The sequence below is a fragment of the Sinohyriopsis cumingii genome, chromosome 7, assembly GCF_028554795.1.
Source record: "Sinohyriopsis cumingii isolate HCF-2022 chromosome 7, ASM2855479v2, whole genome shotgun sequence".
Classification (NCBI taxonomy): domain Eukaryota; kingdom Metazoa; phylum Mollusca; class Bivalvia; order Unionida; family Unionidae; genus Sinohyriopsis; species Sinohyriopsis cumingii.
The window spans coordinates 84231673-84255717 of NC_142967.1; the positions used below are offsets into that span (position 1 = coordinate 84231673).

The 24045-nt window shown below is 35.1% G+C and overlaps 1 protein-coding gene across 8 annotated transcripts; it reads right to left on the reverse strand.

The window, feature by feature from the left end:
• Positions 1-1648: 1648 nt before the first annotated feature.
• LOC149795653 (protein O-mannose kinase-like) lies at positions 1649-23900 on the reverse strand. Of its 8 annotated transcripts, none has more exons than XM_089965488.1 (5): positions 23852-23900; positions 20597-20927; positions 18404-18519; positions 14710-14948; positions 1649-2752 (listed from the first exon to the last, which is right to left on the reverse strand). In XM_089965488.1, exons 3-5 carry the CDS (start codon positions 18498-18500, stop codon positions 2006-2008), a joined length of 1083 nt encoding a protein of 360 aa, XP_089821614.1. In that variant the 5' UTR covers positions 18501-18519; positions 20597-20927; positions 23852-23900; the 3' UTR covers positions 1649-2005. The 8 variants fall into 8 exon arrangements, with proteins under 8 accessions (XP_089821614.1, XP_089821615.1, XP_089821613.1 ...); XM_089965489.1 differs by having other exon boundaries at positions 20597-20797; positions 23775-23882; XM_089965487.1 differs by having other exon boundaries at positions 23775-23882.
• Between the last annotated feature and the right edge of the window lie 145 nt (positions 23901-24045).

Below are 24045 nucleotides of genomic sequence, written 5' to 3' on the forward strand. Positions count from 1 at the left end.
TCCAATCTGCTTTCAAATATTGCCAGTACTAAAACTTAGCAAAGCTCATTCATTGTCCAACTGCTATTTTTCAAGTTCTTCTCAAAAGAGACTCAATAAAGTTCAACCAAACTTGGCACAATGAAATATGGAAGAAAGACCTTTAATGTTTAAACAATTTATGCTAATCAGCCGTATAATATACCCACCATTACTAACATTGAAAAAGCTTTAAATGACTTCTTTTCCAAAACCGCCTAAGTGAACAAGACCAATTTTGTCGGAATGCATCATCTAATAGGGACTTTCAAATCTGTACAAATGCAGATCTGCCATCAAAAACTGCCACCATTACTAAAAAGGGTCACTCAAATGGACTGGTGATCTACTTCCCGAAAAGAATTTCCAGAAATCCGAGGAATCCTAATTTTACCTACCTGACCTAAGTATGTTCAATCACATGAAAATTGCTGTACATGTATTATAAAACATTTTGAACTTAATACAAAACAACAGAAAAACGCATGTGATGAAACTTTCCTTCAAATGAATCATCTCTGACGCACATGCACACGCAAAAAGCACAACCATACAATCTCTCACTGTACCCTCGCTCAACTCACACCTAGTGGTTAAAACTTAAAGTACTGCATAGTGATGCTTTAAACACTCAGTACTTCTTTAATTGACATAGTTGTGACTAATACAATAAAAAGCTGACACTGCTGGAAATAATTGATTTAATGCTATTTCTTCATCACATCTTGCTAGTAGTTTAGGGGGAAAAGCGATAACCAGTTACGGCATTCTAAGATACGGATGTTGAATGATAGATGACAGAGCATCCATCACATATGATCTTCTGGTCTAAGGCATTGTAGCTAAACAGTTCAATTGTGTTTATAGCGGAGATATCTACTTGGATGTCAGTAAATGAACCAAGACCTGCAACAGCATAATGGTGGGGACCAAATTTTATTTCCAGATCTCAGGTGGGGGGCCTTAGTGATTAAATTGTATTAATTTCCACAGCTGTTGTATCAAATACATGTATGAAAGATTTGACAAAACCAGACAGTAACCTGCTTGTCTCCCATGAATAGTTAAATTTAGTATTGCAGAAAACCTGTTAGCTTTAAGAAATCTGTTTTCTTTGCACTGAATTTTAAAAAGTGTTCAAATATATGAAATATTTCAAAGCTATGTTTTAATAAATGGAGAACAGCTTAAGATCTGTTGTAGGCCACCTCAACTCTGCAAGTAGTAGCCCAACCTAGAATTCCTGTAACCTCTGGACATGTGTCAATATTTAGGTCTCAGACCTACTATCAAGGATGTGAAGATGATGTCTAGTCTGTAGTCTTTCTCTTCTATCCTATAAAGTGGAAACAAGCAGGACACCATGAATATTAAAAGTCAAATAGATAACATATGCACATTTACTCATCTTAAATATAAATCTTTTTTTTTTTTTTTTTAAATTTAATGGAAAATTTGCTTGACCAAAGTCCATTCAATCCGGATTATTGAATGGTAATTTTGCTCTGCTCCTTGACTGCCATCAAGAAAGCTCTGGATGAAAATTATCAATCGCTATCGACTTTTACAATGGTGGCCAGGTACTAAATTAGGTCAATAAAAGAGTACATGAAGTCTAATCATCACAATATAGGGTAGTACAATATTTTATTTTATCAACATAGGTATCTTTCTTCGTGACATCACAGCATGCAACATTCAATCCAGACTGTACTGGATCACCTATATGTTGATCTTGACCATAAATGTCCACATACTTTAACGCTGATTTTGCTGTATGTACTGCTCAGAACGTGTAAATAACGCCCTTCCCAAAAAATATCTATGTATGAAGATCCAGATAGAGTGAATAATTGCCATTTAAAGGTACGTAAAATCAAATTAAAAAAAATGACCCACACTACTGAAATAATCAATGCTGAACGCATACAAGACCTGTATGACTTTTACTATAGAATATTTTCCCTGTAATCATGAACAGACCTGATCACAAGTAATTTTGTTTTCTGATCTTATCCAAAACTTTCATATACTCTTCTAAGACCTCATGTGCTGTAGGTCTGCTAGCAGGGTTATTCAACTTGCACCTGACATGGATGGGAAGAAGCAGCATCCTCAATGCTCCTATTTCCAAACCACTACCAAGAAAATGACTGCAGACATCTGGGATTTTCCAGATATCAGTTTTCTCATCATAAGGAAGCATTTCTGAATCATCGAAGGGGATGTTGTCAAAGGGCCATAATTGTTCTGGAGCCACAAAGTCCCCTACCAACTCCCTGTGACCACACTTTATAAGCTTTCGATTTTGTCTGTCAACAAGCGGTAATGCATCCAAGTCACTAGCTACAAGTCTGAGATCATCTGTAAGCAAATACTGCTGCAGAGTTTTAGCTAAGTCACTGGAGTCACACATGACTCTTGTACCTATGGGACTATTATGAAGATAGTCCAGGATAGTCACATAGTCCAGGCAGAGTTGAAATCGGATTTCATATGTGTTCATGAACTTGTAAGCCCCTATGTTTAGAGTCTCTTCTAGAAAGTCAGCCGACTTCATCTTGTGATATTCAGTAACACAGAAGTTTTGACACGTACCTACAAGCTGTATGATATGTTTATGGGGTTGGAGAGATTTTATCATTTTAACCCCATGATGAAAGTCTTCCAGATGATCGACACTTAGCGGCTGATACAGTGTCACCTTGTGATTATTCCAAACTGCCAGGGAGACCTGTAAATGTTAAAGTTAGTTCAACAGATTATATTACTCTAGGATATATAGCATGTTTTTTAAAAAAATATTCTCCAATTTCAATCAGTTTATTGATTTCAGTCTCTCAATTCCAGAACCCCAACCCAACCAAGATCTCAAACTACCCTGGACTATAGGTTTGTTTCCTCAACTGCATCATGAATTATATCTTCCTGCTGTGATTCCCACATAAAGTTTTGTAAAAAAAATCTTGATAATGCCACTGTATATTTAATATATTTGACCCTTTGGTCTTTTCTCAGGGACACCAATAATACACCTTTTGTAAAGTAATTATCATACTGAAAAGTATACAGTCCAGTTTTCTAACTTTCACCTAAGTAATTAGGAAGTGCCAAAAGAGACAGGCATCATTGACAGAAGGATGGCTAAATGGAGGGACAGATCATATTAGGAAATGCCAAGAGACAGACATCATTGACAGAAGGATGGCTAAATGGAGGGACAAATAATATTAGGAAATGCCAAAAGAGACAGACATCATTGACAGAAGGATGGCTAAATGGAGGGACAGATCACTGAGAGTTCTGGGGATAACAAGAATCAGGGTAATGAAGTTTGGAAACAATGTTCAGGTCTTTGGAAAGGAATTGTAGCAACATTGCATGATATATCATAAAAGGTATGGAGGCAAAATCAGACTAAATGATTGAGGTATTATGGCACCTGAATCAAATTCCATTAGAATTTTCAACACAGGCAAGACTTTTATGTTCAACAATTATAATCAAAACTTGTATTGTCCTGTCATAAAGAAATGTGATGGGTAAGCAGTTAGCATGCCAGAGATAAGAAAATTTGGAAACAAAATTGAGAAAACTGCTGTGACTTAGTGGTTAGTGTGCAGACTTATGACCAGAAATGTGCAGGTTCAAATCCTTTCAACAGATCAGTCCAGATGAGTTGCATGGAGTGTTCCTACGCAAGGCACTTGCTCAAACTAGCCTTAATATGGTATGACCATGTATTTATCCAAGACCAAATAAAGCAAATAATCTGTAAAGTGACCTACATTTTGCCCTATAATTGGAGTACAAGTACACAATACATCCTTCTTCTGTAGTTAATTTATTTGAGAAAGATGCATGCAGAAATACTATGAACCAAAGTATGGGCTATAATGAACATGTGTACCAGTTTTATACCATTCCAATAAATACAAAATCTGTTTCAGATAAGATTGTACCTGCACCCTAGCACATGACCAAATGAAAACGTGAGGCCACATATCCATGGAGCATGAAAAGAAATTCATTCTGACCTACTTTGGATCTCAGAGAATAATACATCTCAATATGAATGCAGTCATAATGTTTTTAAAGAGGGATCTTCTTTTGGAAGGTGTAGTGACAGATGCATGTGAAAATCAAATTTATATAAAGAAAAAACATGCTAGCATTGCCCCAAATAAACAAGAGTTAACAGTTTTTCAAGAAAGAATAATTTTTTGTAATTTTTAAACTTAATTAACTAGTCATCTTTAGCTGCAGATCATGTATTAATGCAAGTGAGACAATCAAATCTATTGACATGTACACTACTGGTACTACTGCTGAGTACAGTTTGCATGTAATGACTGCAAGTGAGACAATCAAATTTATTGATATGTACACTACTGGTACTACTGCTGAGTACTGTTTACATGTAATGACTGCAAGTGAGACAATCAAATCTATTGATATGTACACTACTGGTACTACTGCTGAGTACAGTTTACATGTAACGACTGCAAGTGAGACAATCAAATCTATTGACATGTACACTACTAGTACTACTGCTGAGTACTGTTTACATGTAATGACTGCAAGTGAGACAATCAAATCTATTGATATGTACACTACTGGTACTACTGCTGAGTACTGTTTACATGTAATGACTGCAAGTGAGACAATCAAATCTATTGATATGTACACTACTGGTACTACTGCTGAGTACTGTTTACATGTAATGACTGCAAGTGAGACAATCAAATCTAACAACATGTACACTACTGGTACTACTGCTGAGTACTGTTTGCATGTAATGACTGCAAGTGAGACTGTCATGTTTACCCCGACCCAGAGTAGCCCAGTTTGAAACATGTATAATCAAGGTAATTCTGACGGGTCATTGTTTGATGTCGAACATTGCTGAAGGCTAGCACTAATCCGTTATGTAAGATTGTTGTGGCTAGAATCGAAGGACCGGACATTGGAGTTGCGAAGTCACAGACAGCCAATTATCACCTAGGTGTCGAGATGTTTCCAAGATCAAAAGAAATTGCCTGAAGAAGTGGGAGTGTCCTAACTTCTTTCCCCTGCAAACAGACAGACAGGTTGAACTGGCCGCTAAGACGATTGGACAGGGGCACAGCGCCACCCAATCAGAATCGAGATGGGGGGAGACTTTGATTTGGGTAGAATGATATCCCTACGTTTTCCGGCAAAAGTTAGTTCGCTGAGAGAAATTACCCAGAGAAGAGGTTAGCGTAGCTCCGAATAGCCATTCGTTATTGGCGGGAAAATCTTAGAGCGGGAAGGTCTAAGTACAGAAAGTTTCAAACGGTCAGTAGATATTTGTTCGGTCTTTGTGGAATGCGACTGCATTTTAATTGTAGGTCGTATGTATACTTTATTATTACTAGAATCGTAGTACGAAGAATTACTTAGTTTTGTTAATATGTTTGCATATTTTGAAGAAATGAGTTGATATTTGAAAAGAATTATATAGCTTTCCAGCCGTCGTAAGAGTTAATATTGTAATTTACTATGTGGGTATTTTATAGTAGACTAACACATATGTTCATATGATTATAGATTTTGCCATTGTTGAATATTTGTAATGTACAGACATGCGTCTGATTTTGTCAGATTGTAGTACAATGAGATTAAATATATATGTGTATATACTGACGTGACGCAATGTATTGATGTCTGTATAACAATTCGTTGATACTGTGTTATTACGCCATTGTTTACCCTGCAAGAAGTGTGTGGGAATTTCGATGTGTATGCATGCATGGCCGAAACAGTGACAGCTATCTGATGGTTAATTGTCGTTATAGTGTGAGGTGAGGTTCGATAAAACATTTGTTAATGCCTTCTGGTTTTTCACAGGAAGCTTTGAGGGACAGACCAGTTAAAGTTTGGTCCCGTTGTCTTGGATAGAGAGACGGAGGAAAGGAGGGAAGGAGAAGAGGGTGGAGTTGAAGTCTGGGAGCGGAATTGGAGGAGGAGATAATAGAGAGGGAAAGGAGAAGAAAGGTGAAGTGAAGTCTGGAGCGAAGTTGGAGGAGGAGATAGTAGAGAGGGAAACGGAGACAAAGGAGGAGTTAGAGGAGCAGAAAGAAGGAAAGAATCAGCGGGAAGAATAGATGAGTAGATGCAAGGACAGGGGGAAAATCGAACTCACACTGTAAATCACGGGATGAATTAGGCTGTCACTTGGTCGAGGGAAAGACGAGTGATTGGAAGTTATCGTTTTTAAATTATCACATTTATTAAATTGTTATTGATTGAATTTCATCTTCGTGTTCTCTATAATTTAACCGTCGGCATTGCTGACTGGGGGCTCAGAGCTGTAAATCTACATCATCACTAATTTAACTTTCTAACCTAACGAGCCAGGGTGGAACTTTCAATTTAATTTAATTAAATTATATTGGGAGAACCCCACCCCACCCCAATACGACAGAACGCCACAGAGACAATCAAATCTATCAACATGTACACTACTGGTACTACTGCTGAGTACTGTTTGCATGTAATGACTGCAAGTGAGACAATCAAATCTATTGACACGTACACTACTGGTACTACTGCTGAGTATTGTTTACATGTAATGACTGCAAGAGAGACAATCAAATCTATTGACATGTACACTACTGGTATTATTGCTGAGTACTGTTTACATGTAATGACTGCAAGTGAGACAATCAAATCTATCAACATGTACACTACTGGTACTACTGCTGAGTACTGTTTGCATGTAATGACTGCAAGTGAGACAATCAAATCTATTGACATGTACACTACTGGTACTACTGCTGAGTATTGTTTACATGTAATGACTGCAAGAGAGACAATCAAATCTATCAACATGTACACTACTGGTACTACTGCTGAGTACTGTTTGCATGTAATGACTGCAAGTGAGACAATCAAATCTATTGACATGTACACTACTGGTACTACTGCTGAGTATTGTTTACATGTAATGACTGCAAGAGAGACAATCAAATCTATTGACATGTACACTACTGGTACTACTGCTGAGTATTGTTTACATGTAATGACTGCAAGAGACATGTACACTACTGGTATTATTGCTGAGTACTGTTTACATGTAATGACTGCAAGTGAGACAATCAAATCTATTGACATGTACACTACTGGTACTACTGCTGAGTACTGTTTACATGTAATAACTGCAAGTGAGACAATCAAATCTATTGACATGTACACTACTGGTATTATTGCTGAGTACTGTTTACATGTAATGACTGCAAGTGAGACAATCAAATCTATCAACATGTACACTACTGGTACTACTGCTGAGTACTGTTTGCATGTAATGACTGCAAGTGAGACAATCAAATCTATTGACATGTACACTACTGGTACTACTGCTGAGTATTGTTTACATGTAATGACTGCAAGTGAGACAATCAAATCTATTGACATGTACACTACTGGTACTACTGCTGAGTACTGTTTACATGTAATAACTGCAAGTGAGACAATCAAATCTATTGACATGTACACTACTGGTACTACTGCTGAGTATTGTTTACATGTAATGACTGCAAGAGAGACAATCAAATCTATTGACATGTACACTACTGGTATTATTGCTGAGTACTGTTTACATGTAATGACTGCTAGTGAGACAATCAAATCTACTGACATGTACACTACTGGTACTACTACTGAGTACAGTTTGCATGTAATGACTGCAAGTGAGACAATAAAATCTACTGACATGTACACTACTGGTACTACTGCTGAGTACAGTTTGCATGTAATGACTGCAAGTGAGACAATCAAATCTATTTACAACTGCTGAGTACTGTTTGCATGTAATGACTGCATGTGAGACAATCAAATCTACTGACATGTACACTACTGGCACTATTGCTGAGTACAGTTTGCATGTAATGACTGCAAGTGAGACAATCAAATCTATTGACAACTGCTGAGTACTGTTTGCATGTAATGACTGCAAGTGAGACAATCAAATCTATCAACATGTACACTACTGGTACTACTGCTGAGTACTGTTTGCATGTAATGACTGCAAGTGAGACAATCAAATCTAATGACATGTACACTACTGGTACTACTGCTGAGTATTCTTTACATGTAATGACTGCAAGTGAGACAATCAAATCTATTGACATGTACACTACTGGTACTACTGCTGAGTACTGTTTACATGTAATAACTGCAAGTGCGACAATCAAATCTATTGACATGTACACTACTGGTATTATTGCTGAGTACTGTTTACATGTAATGACTGCAAGTGAGACAATCAAATCTACTGACATGTACACTACTGGTACTACTGCTGAGTACAGTTTGCATGTAATGACTGCAAGTGAGACAATCAAATCTACTGACATGTACACTACGGGTACTACTGCTGAGTACAGTTTGCATGTAATAACCGCAAGTGAGACAATCAAATCTACTGACATGTACACTACTGGTACTACTGCTGAGTACAGTTTGCATGTAATGACTGCAAGTGAGACAATCAAATATATTGACATGTACACTACTGGTACTACTGCTGAGTACTGTTTGCATGTAATGACTGCAAGTGAGACAATCAAATCTACTGACATGTACACTACTGGTACTACTGCTGAGTACAGTTTGCATGTAATGACTGCAAGTGAGACAATCAAATCTACTGACAACTGCTGAGTACTGTTTGCATGTAATGACTGCATGTGAGACAATCAAATCTATTGATATGTACACTACTGGCACTACTGCTGAGTACAGTTTGCATGTAATGACTGCAAGTGAGTCAATCAAATACATTGACATGTACACTACTGGTACTACTGCTGAGTACTGTTTACATGTAATGACTGCAAGTGAGACAATCAAATCTACTGACATGTACACTACTAGTAATACTGCTGAGTACTGTTTGCATGTAATGACTGCAAGTGAGACAATCAAATCTACTGACATGTACACTACTAGTACTACTGCTGAGTACTGTTTACATGTAATGACTGCAAGTGAGACAATCAAATCTACTGACATGTACACTACTGGTACTACTGCTGAGTACTGTTTACATGTAATGACTGCAAGTGAGACAATCAAATCTACTGACATGTACACTACTAGTACTACTGCTGAGTACTGTTTGCATGTAATGACTGCAAGTGAGACAATCAAATCTATTGACATGTATACTACTGGCACTACTTCTGAGTACTGTTCACATGTAATGACAGTTATAAATAGAGACACTACTATTAAGACAGGTCATATCTGGCAGCTGTGGAGTTTCCAATATCTGTGTCCCTGCTATAATGTATTTTTGGAATACATTATTTTTGGTGATAACAGTAGGAATGCAACATATTCAGACAACATATTAGATCACATTCTGGCCTCAGACTGTGCACTGTCCTTTAAAGAAGATGATTTCTGTTCATGGCAGTAATTAAAAGACTTGAATCTATTTATGGATGATTTGAAGTACAATAAATTAACTGCAGTTCATAATATACTTTGAAAAAATGGCCAGATGTATTTGGTTTTCACTGACTGACCATAAGTCTCGGATAGTGCAGGTTCATTCCAGTTCATAATAGTTTTAAAAAATGGCCATGTGTATGTGTTTTTTTTAATCGTTTTAATAACATGACCTGAACTCACTTAATAGTAGGGCAGGTTGCTGTCATTTTAACTTTTATTTCAACCAATTTAAATTTCATTAAGAAAGATGATTCATACAGCGTGCATGATTAACATTTCCACTTGTTTTTAGGGTATCATTAAAAGATCAACAATCTTTCATAAAAAGGCTGAATACAACTTGTTTAATTAGAACATGAACAAAGTGCAATCACAGTACCAGCAATTTCATGTTATGCTTATATTTAAATATGGAAAACAAAATGAAAACCCAATCTAATGCAAATCATGTTTCTAAGATAATTAAAAAAAAAAGATAAACTGCATATAACAGAATTGTCATGACTCTGGAAAATACTGGTAATTTCCAATAATGCACAAGCTGCAACACAGGATGCATAAAAAAGTACATAATGGCTACATCCAATCCATACCTCATATCCCTTTGTTTCTTGGAAATAAATATGGGCTCATACAGTGAAAATTATAGCTATTATTATATGATAATAAAAGGCATTATTTTATGTCTCTGTTGTAATAAAACAGTACACATGGGATGGGGAACAGAAATATAATAAGAATATTTATTATAGTTAACATTATCCAAGGGACATAACTCAGCTAAAAGGACAATGAAGAACACTGACAAAAAACTTGAAACCAGTTACATCAATATCAAGCATCATACACCACTTCCTCCCTGATAACTCGTGAACTCACTTATAATGCGGGGTCAGGCGTGGATCCCATTTTTAAACCAGAAAATACCCTAAATGTTTTTTCCTTACTTGTTGAACTTGAAGAAAATCGTGATCCAAATTGGTAAAGGAAACTCTGATGTATTGCTCATTTTATCGTCAAAAATGGTAGATATGACCTGGAAATTTTAATCAACACTATGAAATATCAAATTTAAAAATAGGTCATACAAATTTTTACATTTTCTTTCTAAATTACATTCCCAGTACACCGCAATTAACGATATGTAAGGAAATTTCAATCAATGAAAATATCACTTACGCCAAGGCAGTACTTTAATAAATAAATACAAATTAAATAATTTTTTATCTATTGAAATTTGTGTTCTAGTTCTATCTTTTAGTTCCTTTTAAGTGTAATCGTCATAAGTGCAATGTGTCCTCTTGTAATTAAATGTAAAATGTGTCAATCTACTGTAACAGCTATGTCCGCGAGCATTTCTCTGAGAACCTAATTAAGTGCCAACCGTGTTTTGATAACTGACATGCGGAAGTATTTGCTGTATTGTCACACTGAATTAAAAGCTGGCCTCCTTTGTATTATCATGTTAATTACGTCTTTTGAATCAAATAAAGGAGGTGGAATAAAACAAAAGTTAAAAGGCACGAAAATCCTACAAACTTGAATTCTAGCAGCCCCAGTCATATGTCGGGTGAACTCACTTCATTTGATCAACTAAACACCTATAAATGTTATTGTGTATGTAACATAAACTACCTTAAATTAACCGACTCTTTCATAACTGTGATCAAAGATAACAAAGCAGCCAAGCAAAATGAATACTTCATAAAATAAAGAGCTTGATTTGACAGATATAGACAATTGTGGGCAAGCAAGTTGCAGAGAGTTCTTGAACTGGCACTTAGAGATATCAACAAAGATGATAAGAAGTTTCATTATTACTTCCAATGAAATCACGACATCAGTATTGTACTAACTGAATACAAAAATTGAGCAGACGATTTTCTCACGAAATAAATGTTGCTAGTTTTTGAAAAAAAGGAATCTTGTTAGGTGGTGTAGCAACAGTTAGTCTAGTTCCCTGCTCTGTGGACTCCTGATTTGGCAGGATAATATTAAACACCACTAACAGAACCAGACTCATCAAGAAAACAAAAAGTAGTGATGTAATACACATATTTTTTCACGTACATGTGATGGTTGTTGAAACCAGTTGGAACGATGTTTCATATGTTGCACATTTTGAAAATAAATGTTATTTAAACAGAATAATGAACAACTTCATTAGAAAAAGCGCATTATTAAAAAGTATTATCGAAGTGATAGTAAAAACAGGATTCAGTTAATAAACAGCCCAGTTCCATAACGCCACTCCCCCCATGGTTTTCTTAATGTCAAAGCTATCTTTTTTTCAATTTTGGGAGGTCACTCGGTAACTCGTGCCTTACTTATAGTGTGGTCTATATCTGTGAACCCTGTTGTGCATGGGTTATCAAGGGAGAGGTGTACCATGAAGCCAGAAATATAATTATGGGATTTATTGTGCTGGGAAAGAAAGTGGCCGAGTCCAGCTATGGTGGAATGTAAATGTTAAAAAAAAGGTAGAAGGCTGACAACTGAACTCATTCAAGGTCTCATCGATTCAATGTGTGCCAAATTTGGATGAAATCCAATACTAATTAAGTGAATTTTTGTGCAGAATTAAGTGGATAGGTCAGACAATCGCGGGATATTCATTGGTATTAATACAAAACTGCATACCAAATTGGGCTGAAATCTGATAATAATTAAGGGAGCATGGAAATGAATGTTAGTGGGTCAAACAATTAAATGCTATAACTTTGCTAGATAATGTCATACGAAACTAACAATCAAACTTGGCCAAGGTTTTATCAACATCAAACTGCACAAAAAATTTGGTTCAAATCTAATAATAATTAAGGGAGTTAATGTGTGGAAATAAAATAAGTAAATCTAACAATCAGCAGCTATAATTTTGCTAAATGATGATGCAATCAAACTGAGCCAAGGTATTATTAATATCAAACAAAAAATTAGGCTCAAATCTAATAATAATGAAAGGAATTTATGGTGCTGAAACATAAGTGAGTGCATCTAATAATCAGGGACTATTAAATATGCTAAACAATGACACATAAAATTGTCAAATGAACTCGATGGCTTATAAATATCTAGCTTCATACCTAATCTGTGTCAAATTCAAAAATAATTAAGAGATTTACTGAACAGAAATAAAAGTGTGATGCATGGATGGAAGGACAGATGAACAGGCCCAAAATAATTACCCACTTTGGATGCAATGTGGGAGACAACTAGGAAGTTCAAATCACACTTTTCATTATGTTTTCTTAGATTAAAATGTAAATAACACACAAAAATACTCACGTAAAGAAATACTATAAAAACTGTATTCATGGCATTGCAATTTAGCAAATCTATCTGTTTTAAAAGTTATTTCCTTTGCAAGTCTTCTACATTAGCTACATGTATATAATACAGCAATATATCCAATAACCAGTTTAAACTAAATAAAAAAAATATTTTCAAAATCTGCACAAATTTTCACAGATCTTTTCAAACTGTAAATTATCTCTGTCTATTACAGAACTGGACATTTTATTAGTTTACAAAAATTTAAGAAATGATATCTCTTGTCTAAATTGAGTCTATGTATGCAATCCAGGTTTTGATCTAAATGACACGACATGTTACCATGTTACATTGTGTGTGAAAGGTTTTATGTATATTTAGTTTATGCCAGACTTTTGTCATGGGGGCCCCGAGTGGCCGAGTGGTCTAAAGCGCTCTTCGTTACGGATCACTGCCATCTCACCTCTGTCTGCGGCGGTTCGAGTCTAAGATTCAGCCAATGTGGGCATGTGAGAAAGCTTGCCAGTAGCTTCTCGTGGGTCGGTGGTTCTTTCCGGGGTTTTCCGCGTTCTTCCTCCACCATTAATACTGGCCGCCATGTATAGCCTATCGTGCTGAAAAATGGCGTTAAACCCAACAACAACAACAACTTTTGTCATGATTGAATTGTTTGTGCCTACCTGATCTTTGCCACGATTTTAAAAAGTAAACAAGGTATTTACTAAAATTCAAGTTGAAAACCTGACATTGTTTATTAGTTTGTGAAATTTTCAATTAGAAATAATTAGTTTTCCAGAAAATTCTGTTACACCATAGATCTGGTGACAGTCTCTATAAAAGGGGATCTAAAAAACACTTATTCATTTCTGTTTTATGATCAGTCTGTGGAATCACTTACAGCTGTATTCAGATATTATTTGAGAGGAATTATTTATTGAAATTACTCACTGAAATTACAAAGTGCTCATTGACATTTGCACTAAAACATTACTTTGGGATTACTGAGGACCCATCCAAAGTCATTCTGGATTATTATATCACTGTGATACATTAAGATATTAAAGACTATTGGTACATCAGTACATTCAAGACTATTGGAATTCATTCAGAACATTCTATACATCTGGACTTGTGACAAGACATTTAGAATTATTTGGGATTTGATTCACAATACCGTATCTTCCTTATTTTCACTTTGTATTCTAGGGAAATATAATTGTTTGTTTAATTTTACTTAAATAGTTATTTTCACTTCCTTCTCTTTCTTATTTTCAGACCTAGAGTCATAACAGAATCTGGGGATCTGAATTTTTTTAAAACATTGTCTTTAAAATTTAAACTGACTTTGTTTTGGAAATTCCATTGTCTCTCATAAAGATTTTTATTTCACACATTAGAAAAATCATTGGTGAAACCAGCAAGTATTCACAATGTCAGTAATGAAGTTTTTGACATTACTCTGTGTGTGTGTGTCTATATCTATATCTATATATATATATATATATGGAATTTTCAAATGCAATTTTGTTTGTAGTTAATCTGTCAAACAATATAAAAAAATCTACAAGTAAAACAAAAAAAAATAAAGAAATGAAATGGATACAACCACATCCATCCAGTTACAGCCAGTTAGGGTAAAAAATAACTAAATTCTGGTTCACATTACAGGATATTACCAGCTATGTTCCTGGTCTTGAATACATTTGATTTTTTTGTTCACACACACAATAATTAATTGTTGTAATGTCCAGACTACTTAAATGATTGAGTGGCTGCCATTCCAAAGTGGCTGCCATTCCAAAATACCACATACCACAAATTTCATGGTAATAGATTTTTTGTCATACGTTACTCCCTCTGCTAGTGAAAAATTTCAGCAGGCACTGATCCCAGATAGTCAATAAAACAAAAATGGTATTATATTTTCTTTCAATTTGTTACCCATGATGCTTTGCAAATTTCCAATAAGATCCACTTAACCTTCTTGACAGCCCCTCCACCAATCTCTTCTTTGACTTGTAGAGAATTGTGAATATCTTCACAGGTCAACCACGGGTGACATTCTGTCATGCCGGCTAGGCCAAAGTATCCATGGTGACAGACTGGGCGACATTTTGTATGGCCAGTCTCTGGGTCATGCCAACAAATATTTTCATTCGATTCATCCCTCTTATTTGAAACTGAAATGTATGAAAAGAATTAATTTCCATCATTTCTTTGTTACGATTTTTTTTTTAACAAGAAAAAAGTCTCAACTGATGAAATCTTGAAATATACTTTTTACAGATGATCAGAAACTTAATTTCTGTGTACTACAGTAAGGCTTGGAGGGAACAAAGAAAACCAATACTAAAATGAATAAATGAATGCAATAATAAAAATGCTGATATACCTGTGGATATGTACTGTGATATATTTAAATCACATAATATAAGTAAACCTTGAATGCTGATGGAAACACTGGTAAGAAAAATCTGGTTTCTTGGAGACAAACACTGGTAAGAAAACATCTGGGTTCTAGGATGGAAACACTGGTAAGAAAAAATCTGGTTTCTAGGATGGAAACACTGGTAAGAAAAAATCTGGTTTCTAGGATGGAAACACTGGTAAGAAAAAATATGGTTTCTAGGATGGATACACTGGTAAGAAAAAATCAGGTTTCTAGGATGAAAACACTGGTAAGAAAAAAATCTGGTTTTTAGGATGGAAACACTGGTAAGAAAAAATCTGGTTTCTAGGAAATCTGGTCATTACTACTAAAACTGAAAACAATAAACAAGAAATTGTCTATACAAGGGTGAAAAAACCTAAAAAGACAAAGATATTTACTTAATAAAGATATTTATTCCTCATTTCACAAACACACAAGCCAAGAATACAAAAAATCACTAATCAAGACTGTTAGTACACATAGTAAGATTTCAAATCTACTGCTAAAATTGCAAACAATTTGTGCTTAAGATTCAAAATATATGTACGCTGTAGATAGTCCTATTGGACAATTCTGAAACGTCACCAGTGACATATTCCCATTTCATGATAACTTGCCGATCGAAGACAAATATAATAAAATGATCTTTGTATACTAGGATAGATTTATAAGCTCCAAGAAAAGGGGAAAATTAACCTTGGGGTTTTCAATTTCATTAACTTAAACAGATGCATTAACTGGCATACAAATAAAAAAAATCATCAATTCTATTGACACTGTGATTATATGACACTTACCAAAAATTTAAATCTCATATAAAAATTTACAACCAATATTCAAATGTCTTTATCATTTTTCTTTCCTACTTCCAACAGGAAATAATTCTAGAACTATTACAACTCTGGTCACAAATTTAATGTAAATAGTAAAATTAAACTTCCATATAATGAACATCGTTGTCTGTTTTAAAGAGGTGGCCAGTGTAAATTGGTTCCATTAAAATTAGAACACCCTTCTCAGAGCTAGTTGGCAAAGAAAGGCAGGTTATACAGAGACTGTTTTGAGTAAGTTTCTCAGTATTTATAACTTTACTATGCTTAAGCTGGTATGGTAATTAATCTGTCAACAAATCTAATCAATACTGTACCTTGGTTAGGCTGAATATGATATAGTCTATAACAGGGGTCTCAAATACGTGGCCTGTGGGCTGCATGGGACCCACCAAGCCATATCCTGTGGCCCACAAAATGATTGGCCTCACAAGGTGTCATGAGAGATATAGAATCTATGTTGGGGTTTGGACCAAGACAAGGAAATCCAAATCAAGGGGTTATATTATTTGTATCCCCACGAGGCTTGCTGAGTAGGGAGACATATAATGTGACCCTGCGACTGGGATTTCCTTGTTTCTGTCCAAACCCCAACACAGATTATTTTTCTCACCCAATATTTTTCTTTAAAGTAAAAACTCTTCACTAGTGTAATATAGTTCACGTGCAAATGTTTGCATGCGGCTCATTAATACAAATATGTTAATGAGGGCTGTGGTGTGACCGCTGCATCCGAAGTACACAGTTTATACGCTTGAGCAAAGAAAAATAACAACATAAAACATTGCATAGTAATGAGGTATTATCACATTTAATATATGGATAATATATTGTTATATGAAATGGACAATAAATAATAATATTTATTAAAAGAAACTGTTTCATTTTCATCAGTTCCAATTTTATAAAGTTATACTGTAAATTATGAAACAATACTGGCTACTCAGCTCTATTGTAGTTGTAGTTGTTGTAGGGTTTTAACGCCATTTTTCAGCACAAGTTAGGCTATACATGGCAGCCAGTATTAATGGTGGAGGAAGAAACCGGGAAAATCCCGGAAAGAACCTCCGACCCATGAGAAGCTACTGGCAAGCTTTCTCACATACCCACATTAGCCAAATCGGAGATTCGAACCCACGCAGACAGAGGTGAGATGGCAGTGATCCATAACGGAGAGCGCTTTAGACCACTCAGCCACTCAGGGCCCCCTCTACTGTGGTTATACTTAGTACAAGTTGTAACAAAGAGCAACATGTTGCATTAGATTATTCATGGGTAAATAGTGATCTGTGTCACTATCGTATATAACTCTTCTTTTCTTTGAGGAGGTGAAACTGTTTGTGACATACTTGTGTTGTCCTTAATATTGATTGTAAACTTACCCCCATGTATAAAAGACCCTCCAAATATGGACCCTAGTGGATAACCATGTGCTAAACTTTCAAGTTCATGGATTCTTTGAAAATTGATTTCTCCTGTCTTGGAAATATGGCAAGTGCTACAGTGAAATTTGCTTATGGATTAATGTGTTGACAGAAAAATGATTCATTCTGGCTGTTAAGTGCATTATTTGTCATCAAATATGGTAGGTATATTTTTGATTCAACTGGGGCACAATGGAGATGCTTAACAAAATTAGAATAAAGCATGTTTGACATATTTCTGGCTGTTACTAAGTTTTCCGTAGTTATTAAGAGAGTTGGGAGGCTATGAAGTGTATAAGTCTATAGTCTATGTGCATGGATCAGTGTTTTCTGTCATAGTTCATTTCACACAGCATTGAGAATCTTATCCTATCTGTAGCACAGTCATCTTTAGGTCAGCATCATTAAACATAGCTAACAGTATATAATGTTTCACACAAAGTATTTAAAACTAATTAGGTAGCTTTAGCTACATTTAATGACGCAGACCTGAAAATGTACTGAGCTAAGCCTGTATATAGGATAAAATTGACCATGCTGTGTGGAACAAACTAGCATAATACCAAAAAGCTCAACATCGTATGCATGTGTCTTTGTCTCTCTCGAAATGTTTTTGTATGGTGTGTTCTCAAAGATGGATTGACATTAAGTTACTATGTTTTTGTTATATATTTGTTGTTGTTTTTTTATTTTAGAACTATGCCAGGCACAGAAGAAGACAACAAGGGTTTTAAAAAAGTAGTTCTGAGCACGTGGACACCTGAGATGACTGGTCTGAGATGACTAGACTGAGATACGAAAAGTAAGATTAGCAAACCAGCTGGATTTCTCTGTTGCATGGGTGAGAAATAACAAAGGTGGTGCAGCTCTCATTTTGGAAAAATAAAGCAAGAAAAATTAAAAAAAGAAAAAAAGAAGAAAATAAATGGAGGACAAAAGTATAATATCACCTTGCAAATTTTCAAGTTGCACCCAGTACAAAATCAGTGACAGTAAACAGATGGGCAGAGCTAGTGACAACCAAACATATTTCCTTCCTCCATACATCCATCAAGAATGCCAAATCCTGCAAAAAAAGAAAATAGCTGTAGTTACAAATTGTAATTATTGGAGTAATGTAATAACTGATATTTCCACTGAAAAACATTTTTTTCTCTTTGAATTAAATGCTCATGCGAGAATTATATTCTCCCACAGGAACTCTATGCACATGACAAAATCCCACAGAAACTGTATGCACATAACAAAATCCCACAGGAACTGTATGCGCATAACAAAATCCCACAGAAACTGTATGCACACAGTAAAATCCCACAAGAGCTGTATGCACATAACAAAATCCTACAGAAACTGTATGCACATAATAAAATCCCACAGGAACTGTATGCACATAACAAAATCCCACAGGAACTGTATGCACATAACAAAATCCCACAGGAACTGTATGTGCATAACAAAATCCCACAGGAACTGTATGCACACAGTAAAATCCCACAAGAACTGTATGCACATAACAAAATCCCACAGAAACTGTATGCACATAACAAAATCCCACAGGAACTGTATGCACATAACAAAATCCCAAAGGAACTGTATGCACATAACAAAATCCCACAGGAACTGTATGCACACAGTAAAATCCCACAAGAACTGTATGCACATAACAAAATCCCACAGGAACTGTATGCACATCCCACAGGAACAATATGCACATAATAAAATCCCACAGAAACTGTATGCACATAGCAAAATCCCACAGGAACTGTATGCACATAACAAAATCCCACAGGAACTGTATGCACATAACAAAATCCCACAGGAACTATATGCACATAACAAAATCCCACAGGAACTGTATGCACATAGCAAAATTCCACAGGAAGATGTCTCAGCTCCTTTGCCACAGTGTGATCCCAAAAATCTTTAAGAATCACAAGGGTAATGTAAACTGGTCACTGGTACCTACTTTTTTGATGAATATGAATATAATAGGTAGACCTGAATGCAGTGATCAAGTTGGATGACTTTACATGCATCAGTATCAGACAGATGGAGATAAATGCACCAATATAACATAGTCAACAGGGGCACACAAAATGGGAATAATTTTGCTAGCATACTCAATATAAATTCACCCATGAAATGTCAAAATACTACAAGCAGGTCTTGAAATTATGAGGCAAAATCCAACAATGTAACAGATATCTCATCCATGCTTCACAAGTGAGACGGACAATGGAATGAATCGTCAATGCTTCACAGGTGAGACAGATATGGAGTGAAAAGTCTTGCCTATGCTTCACAAGTGAGACAAATATGGAGTGAAATGTCTTGCCTATGCTTCACAAGTGAGACAAATATGGAGTGAAATGTCTTGCCTATGCTTCACAAGTGAGACAAATATGGAGTGAAATGTCTTGCCTATGCTTCACAGGTGAGACAGATATGGAGTGAAATGTCTTGCCTATGCTTCACAAGTGAGACAAATATGGCTTCATTTGAATTTGTGGCTGTTTAGGATGATCTCAAACCTACCTAGGAAAATTCTTCTTAAAAAGGAGAAGCAAATGACTGATTTTAAGCATGGGATTTTTAATACAGAATTTGTAACTGCCGTATAATGAGTACATTGTTCATGGTAACAACTGCTTAAGGAGACCATCGTGCATAAAGGACAAAAGAAAAATTCTCAAACATTTTTGTTCAAACCCAAACAATTTAAACAAGATGCTTGAGTGGGTCTAAAATCACTCACTTGTCTAACATTTACCTAATGCAAGAGCAGTTGGCCAAGAAGTCTGGGTAAGTAGGATGCATTTTGGTGAAATTTCTTACATGTGCAATCAAAAGTTTCTTTTTCTTTAAGCAGCAGCACTCACATTTTGTGGCAGTTTTGCTAAATCTGTACAAACTTTAAAGCCCTTCAATTTAAGATGCATTCTAAATTTTGTTAAGTAGTTTTTGAAAGTCATTTAAAAGATTTTCTGCTTTTAGAAATGGCAACTGTATTATATGTGCAGAAATAATGACTCATAAGATGATCATACATTTTATTTTAAATTATTTACATCTACAGTAACACATTTTTGATAATAACAGTGTCATCTATGTTTTGAAACATGCGAAGTTCAGTGAATGCTTACTTCTTAATAAGGCACCTTCGGTTGCGATTGTACTCGATGATGATTCCTTTGTTCTTGTCGAGGTCACCCGTTTTTGAAAAATGTTTACTCAACACTGCACAATGCTTTTTGCTGTGGTTATTACGAGATAGGCATAGTCATTTATTTTTCAGGGGTTGATTTACAGCTTTGTGTTCACCATGGAGTGTTCAAGTGGGAATGCTGCTCACAGAAAAATGAGAGGATTTTCATTCATGCTTTAACATCTAGCACTTTCAAGTTGTATTATGTTGTGTCCAGTTGAGTGGAATTTTTTTCTTCTTCAAACTACTGAATTCAAGTAATATTTTCTCTGGAAATACAAAAGTGCTCTGATAAAATTCTTGTATAGAGCCATTCGCTGGAATTTATAGCGTATTCAAACCTGGAATTATATTCTGTGATTCAACAAAAGACTGTTGGCACATCAACACAGTAGGAGCTATAACAGACACATCATCACTGTCAGTTTTTAGATTTATTCAGGACTTTAAATTATTAGGACTTGTGTCGGTAATTCTTGGATTATTTTGGGCTTTAATTTGCAATACTGTAACTTCTTTTTTCTCATTTACAGTTTGTATTCCAGGGAAATAAATTATTTGTTAAATTTTACAAAGCTTGTTGTCTTTCAGTCTTTTCTGTTACTTATTTTAAGAGCATAGACTCATAATAATATTTTTTACAAATGTCAGTGGGGTGTGCAAGTTAGGCATTTAAAAGTAATATAAGTGACCAGATAAAACTGGCACAATGTTCATAATTTTTACTCCTTTACCATCTGCAGGTATTAAGTATTAACATATTTTACTGTGCTCATTCAAATATTATTGCAACTGTGGAACTTATGTCCTTTTTCTAATTATACCTGGATAAATGGAATGCAATCTTATTCAATGAGAAATTATTCAGAATACTGCAGACTCATCCCTTAATGCATCACATGGTCACTGTGTGTACACTCTTTGTACAGGGGGTGTATGGCTGCAATGTGAATATTCTTTGCAACAATTAGTGCATGGCTGCCATACAAATAGGCACTTTGAAGTTCTATTATGAAGTGACATTTAGTCTCAAGCTTATAAAACATTAGACTCCTTCAAAATGATTTTCACTTCCCACTGCCAACAAGTTTCTGGACAAATATTACATAAATAAGTAATTTAATAGTGTTTTAAATTTACTTAGCAACAAAAATGAAAAACAACATTCCAATGAATAAAGCTCATTCTTCATACTTATGCCGAGGATTTGATTTTTAAACAAAAACATTTCCCAGGTTTTCCTTACTACCTATCCTGTTTATTTAACAAAGACTTTTAATATATTAGGTTATATTAAAATAACGTTTAATTCCATTGATTCTGGGGGATGATCATTGGTATCAGTGATGTTGCCTCCAATAAAGGGGATATGGATATTAATATTGGTACTGTATTTTTGTAATACTGGTATTACATGTTGGCCTTATTTCAGATGTGCTCATCTCAAACTGCTGCTAGCTCCATTTGGTCATTTTCACTTCTTGAATTTAGGAAGTAAATTGCAGGAAGAAAAGAAAACTAGCCAATAACTTTATTTAAAAAATAAAGTTATTTGCTAGTTTATTTTCCTTTTACAATTTACTTCCGAAATAATTTTGCTAACTTCTGGAAGACTAGTGTAGTTACAAAATATCAACAAAAAATTGGTTAGCATTTGTCTACTATTAGAGAATTTTCCTTGTTAACTGCTAAATTTAGTGCACCTTGGAATGTTTCCAGATCATCTCTCAAGCACATGAGAGCAGCCATTAGTGATAACAATGTAACTAAGAGGCACTTCAAGCAGTCCAAGTGCCACCATCTTACTATTTTTGTACAGAGAGGGTACCCCTCTGTACGGGGCTCTCATTTTTAATTCATGAATAGCAATAAAATTTTATGTCATAACCTGCACAAAAGAAACCATATGGTTTTCCCTTGTAAACTTTACATTATTGGTAAGAATTTGATATAGCTCAAAAAGATTCTCATACAAGTAACTGGATTGTCTTGTTACCTTGTTCTTATAGATTTATTTGAAAAGTAAGGAGGTCAATGTTACCAATCCCTTTTGTTTTTTCACTCTGACATGAATATAAAACAAATAAAGACAAGCTTTTCACATAATTTTGTTTTTGGACTGGAAATACTCATAACTGAAACTTTTAGTAATTATAACTGCAAATTCTGGACTGGCCAAGGCACATTTCCCCAAAATTTAATTATATATCAGATACATTTGTAAATCATTCCTCAAGAACAGAGTAGTTATATTCACTAGTCATTGTTTCAATAATGAGCACAAAAAAATTCCATTTGTATTAAATATATACACTGTACACAAAATGCTCACCTTTTGGTGTAATTTTTATTGCTGGGAATAAAATAAATTGTTTGCACTTGCTATGAGCAAAAATCATAAAAAGGATTATAGTTTATTTGCTAATTTGTGATTTCTGATTCACTGACATTCACAAAAATGCATCATTTATGAACCCGAGATGAAAGTTTTAATTTGGCCTGTTATCCACAGGCACTCGATTCATGGGGAAAAGAATAATAACACATTCCCAATTAATTGGGTGTGTTATCATTGGGTTCCCCATGAATCAAATGCCTGTGCAGTCCCAACTTTATTAGTACGTAAAAACTCTAGTGTGGAACCCAACATATGGTTGCGCTCTCCAGTTTCCTTATAGGTTATACTCGGCTTTCCTTACAGGTTATACTGGCTATTTAAAAAGGACCTTGTTTATTTTAGGTATAGTTCAAAGAACATTTGATTCCCTTTATTTTGGCGCATGATTGATGGGTGTAATATGGGTTATAGAGTATACAACATGGCCTTACTCCAGATGTGCACCTTTCAAAAAAAGTGCTAGCTCCACTTGGTCATTTTCACTTCCCGAACTTTTTATATCTTTGGTAATTCATTCATTGCACTTTCAAAAGCCGGTATTGTATAGTCTGGCAATATTCATTTTCCCTATTTTAATAGCTGCTACGGATAGCGTACTCTAGACTAAATCAGGGCGATTTTTTTTAGCACAAGTGAATAGTCATTTTAGTTAGCAGTGTGCTTAGATCATTTACAATATCCAAAAATACAATATCCAAAGAAATGTCAGCCATATTACATTAAATCAGCATAGAGGTATGCCAACATTCTCTCAAATGTGCATGTTTTAAACGCAAACAACTTCATCTTACATACGTTACTCTCTCAAAAGTACATAATAACTTGAGTGATCTCCCCTATCCGGAAGTTCGATTTACTCCCTAATGTACTTCATGAGATATTTGCGCATTTTGATGCAATAAAAAATATGTAGTCCAATTTATAGAGGTTATGATTTTTTTGCTATAGTAATATTTTCGCTTATATTCATGGAGTGAAATAGCCGTTTC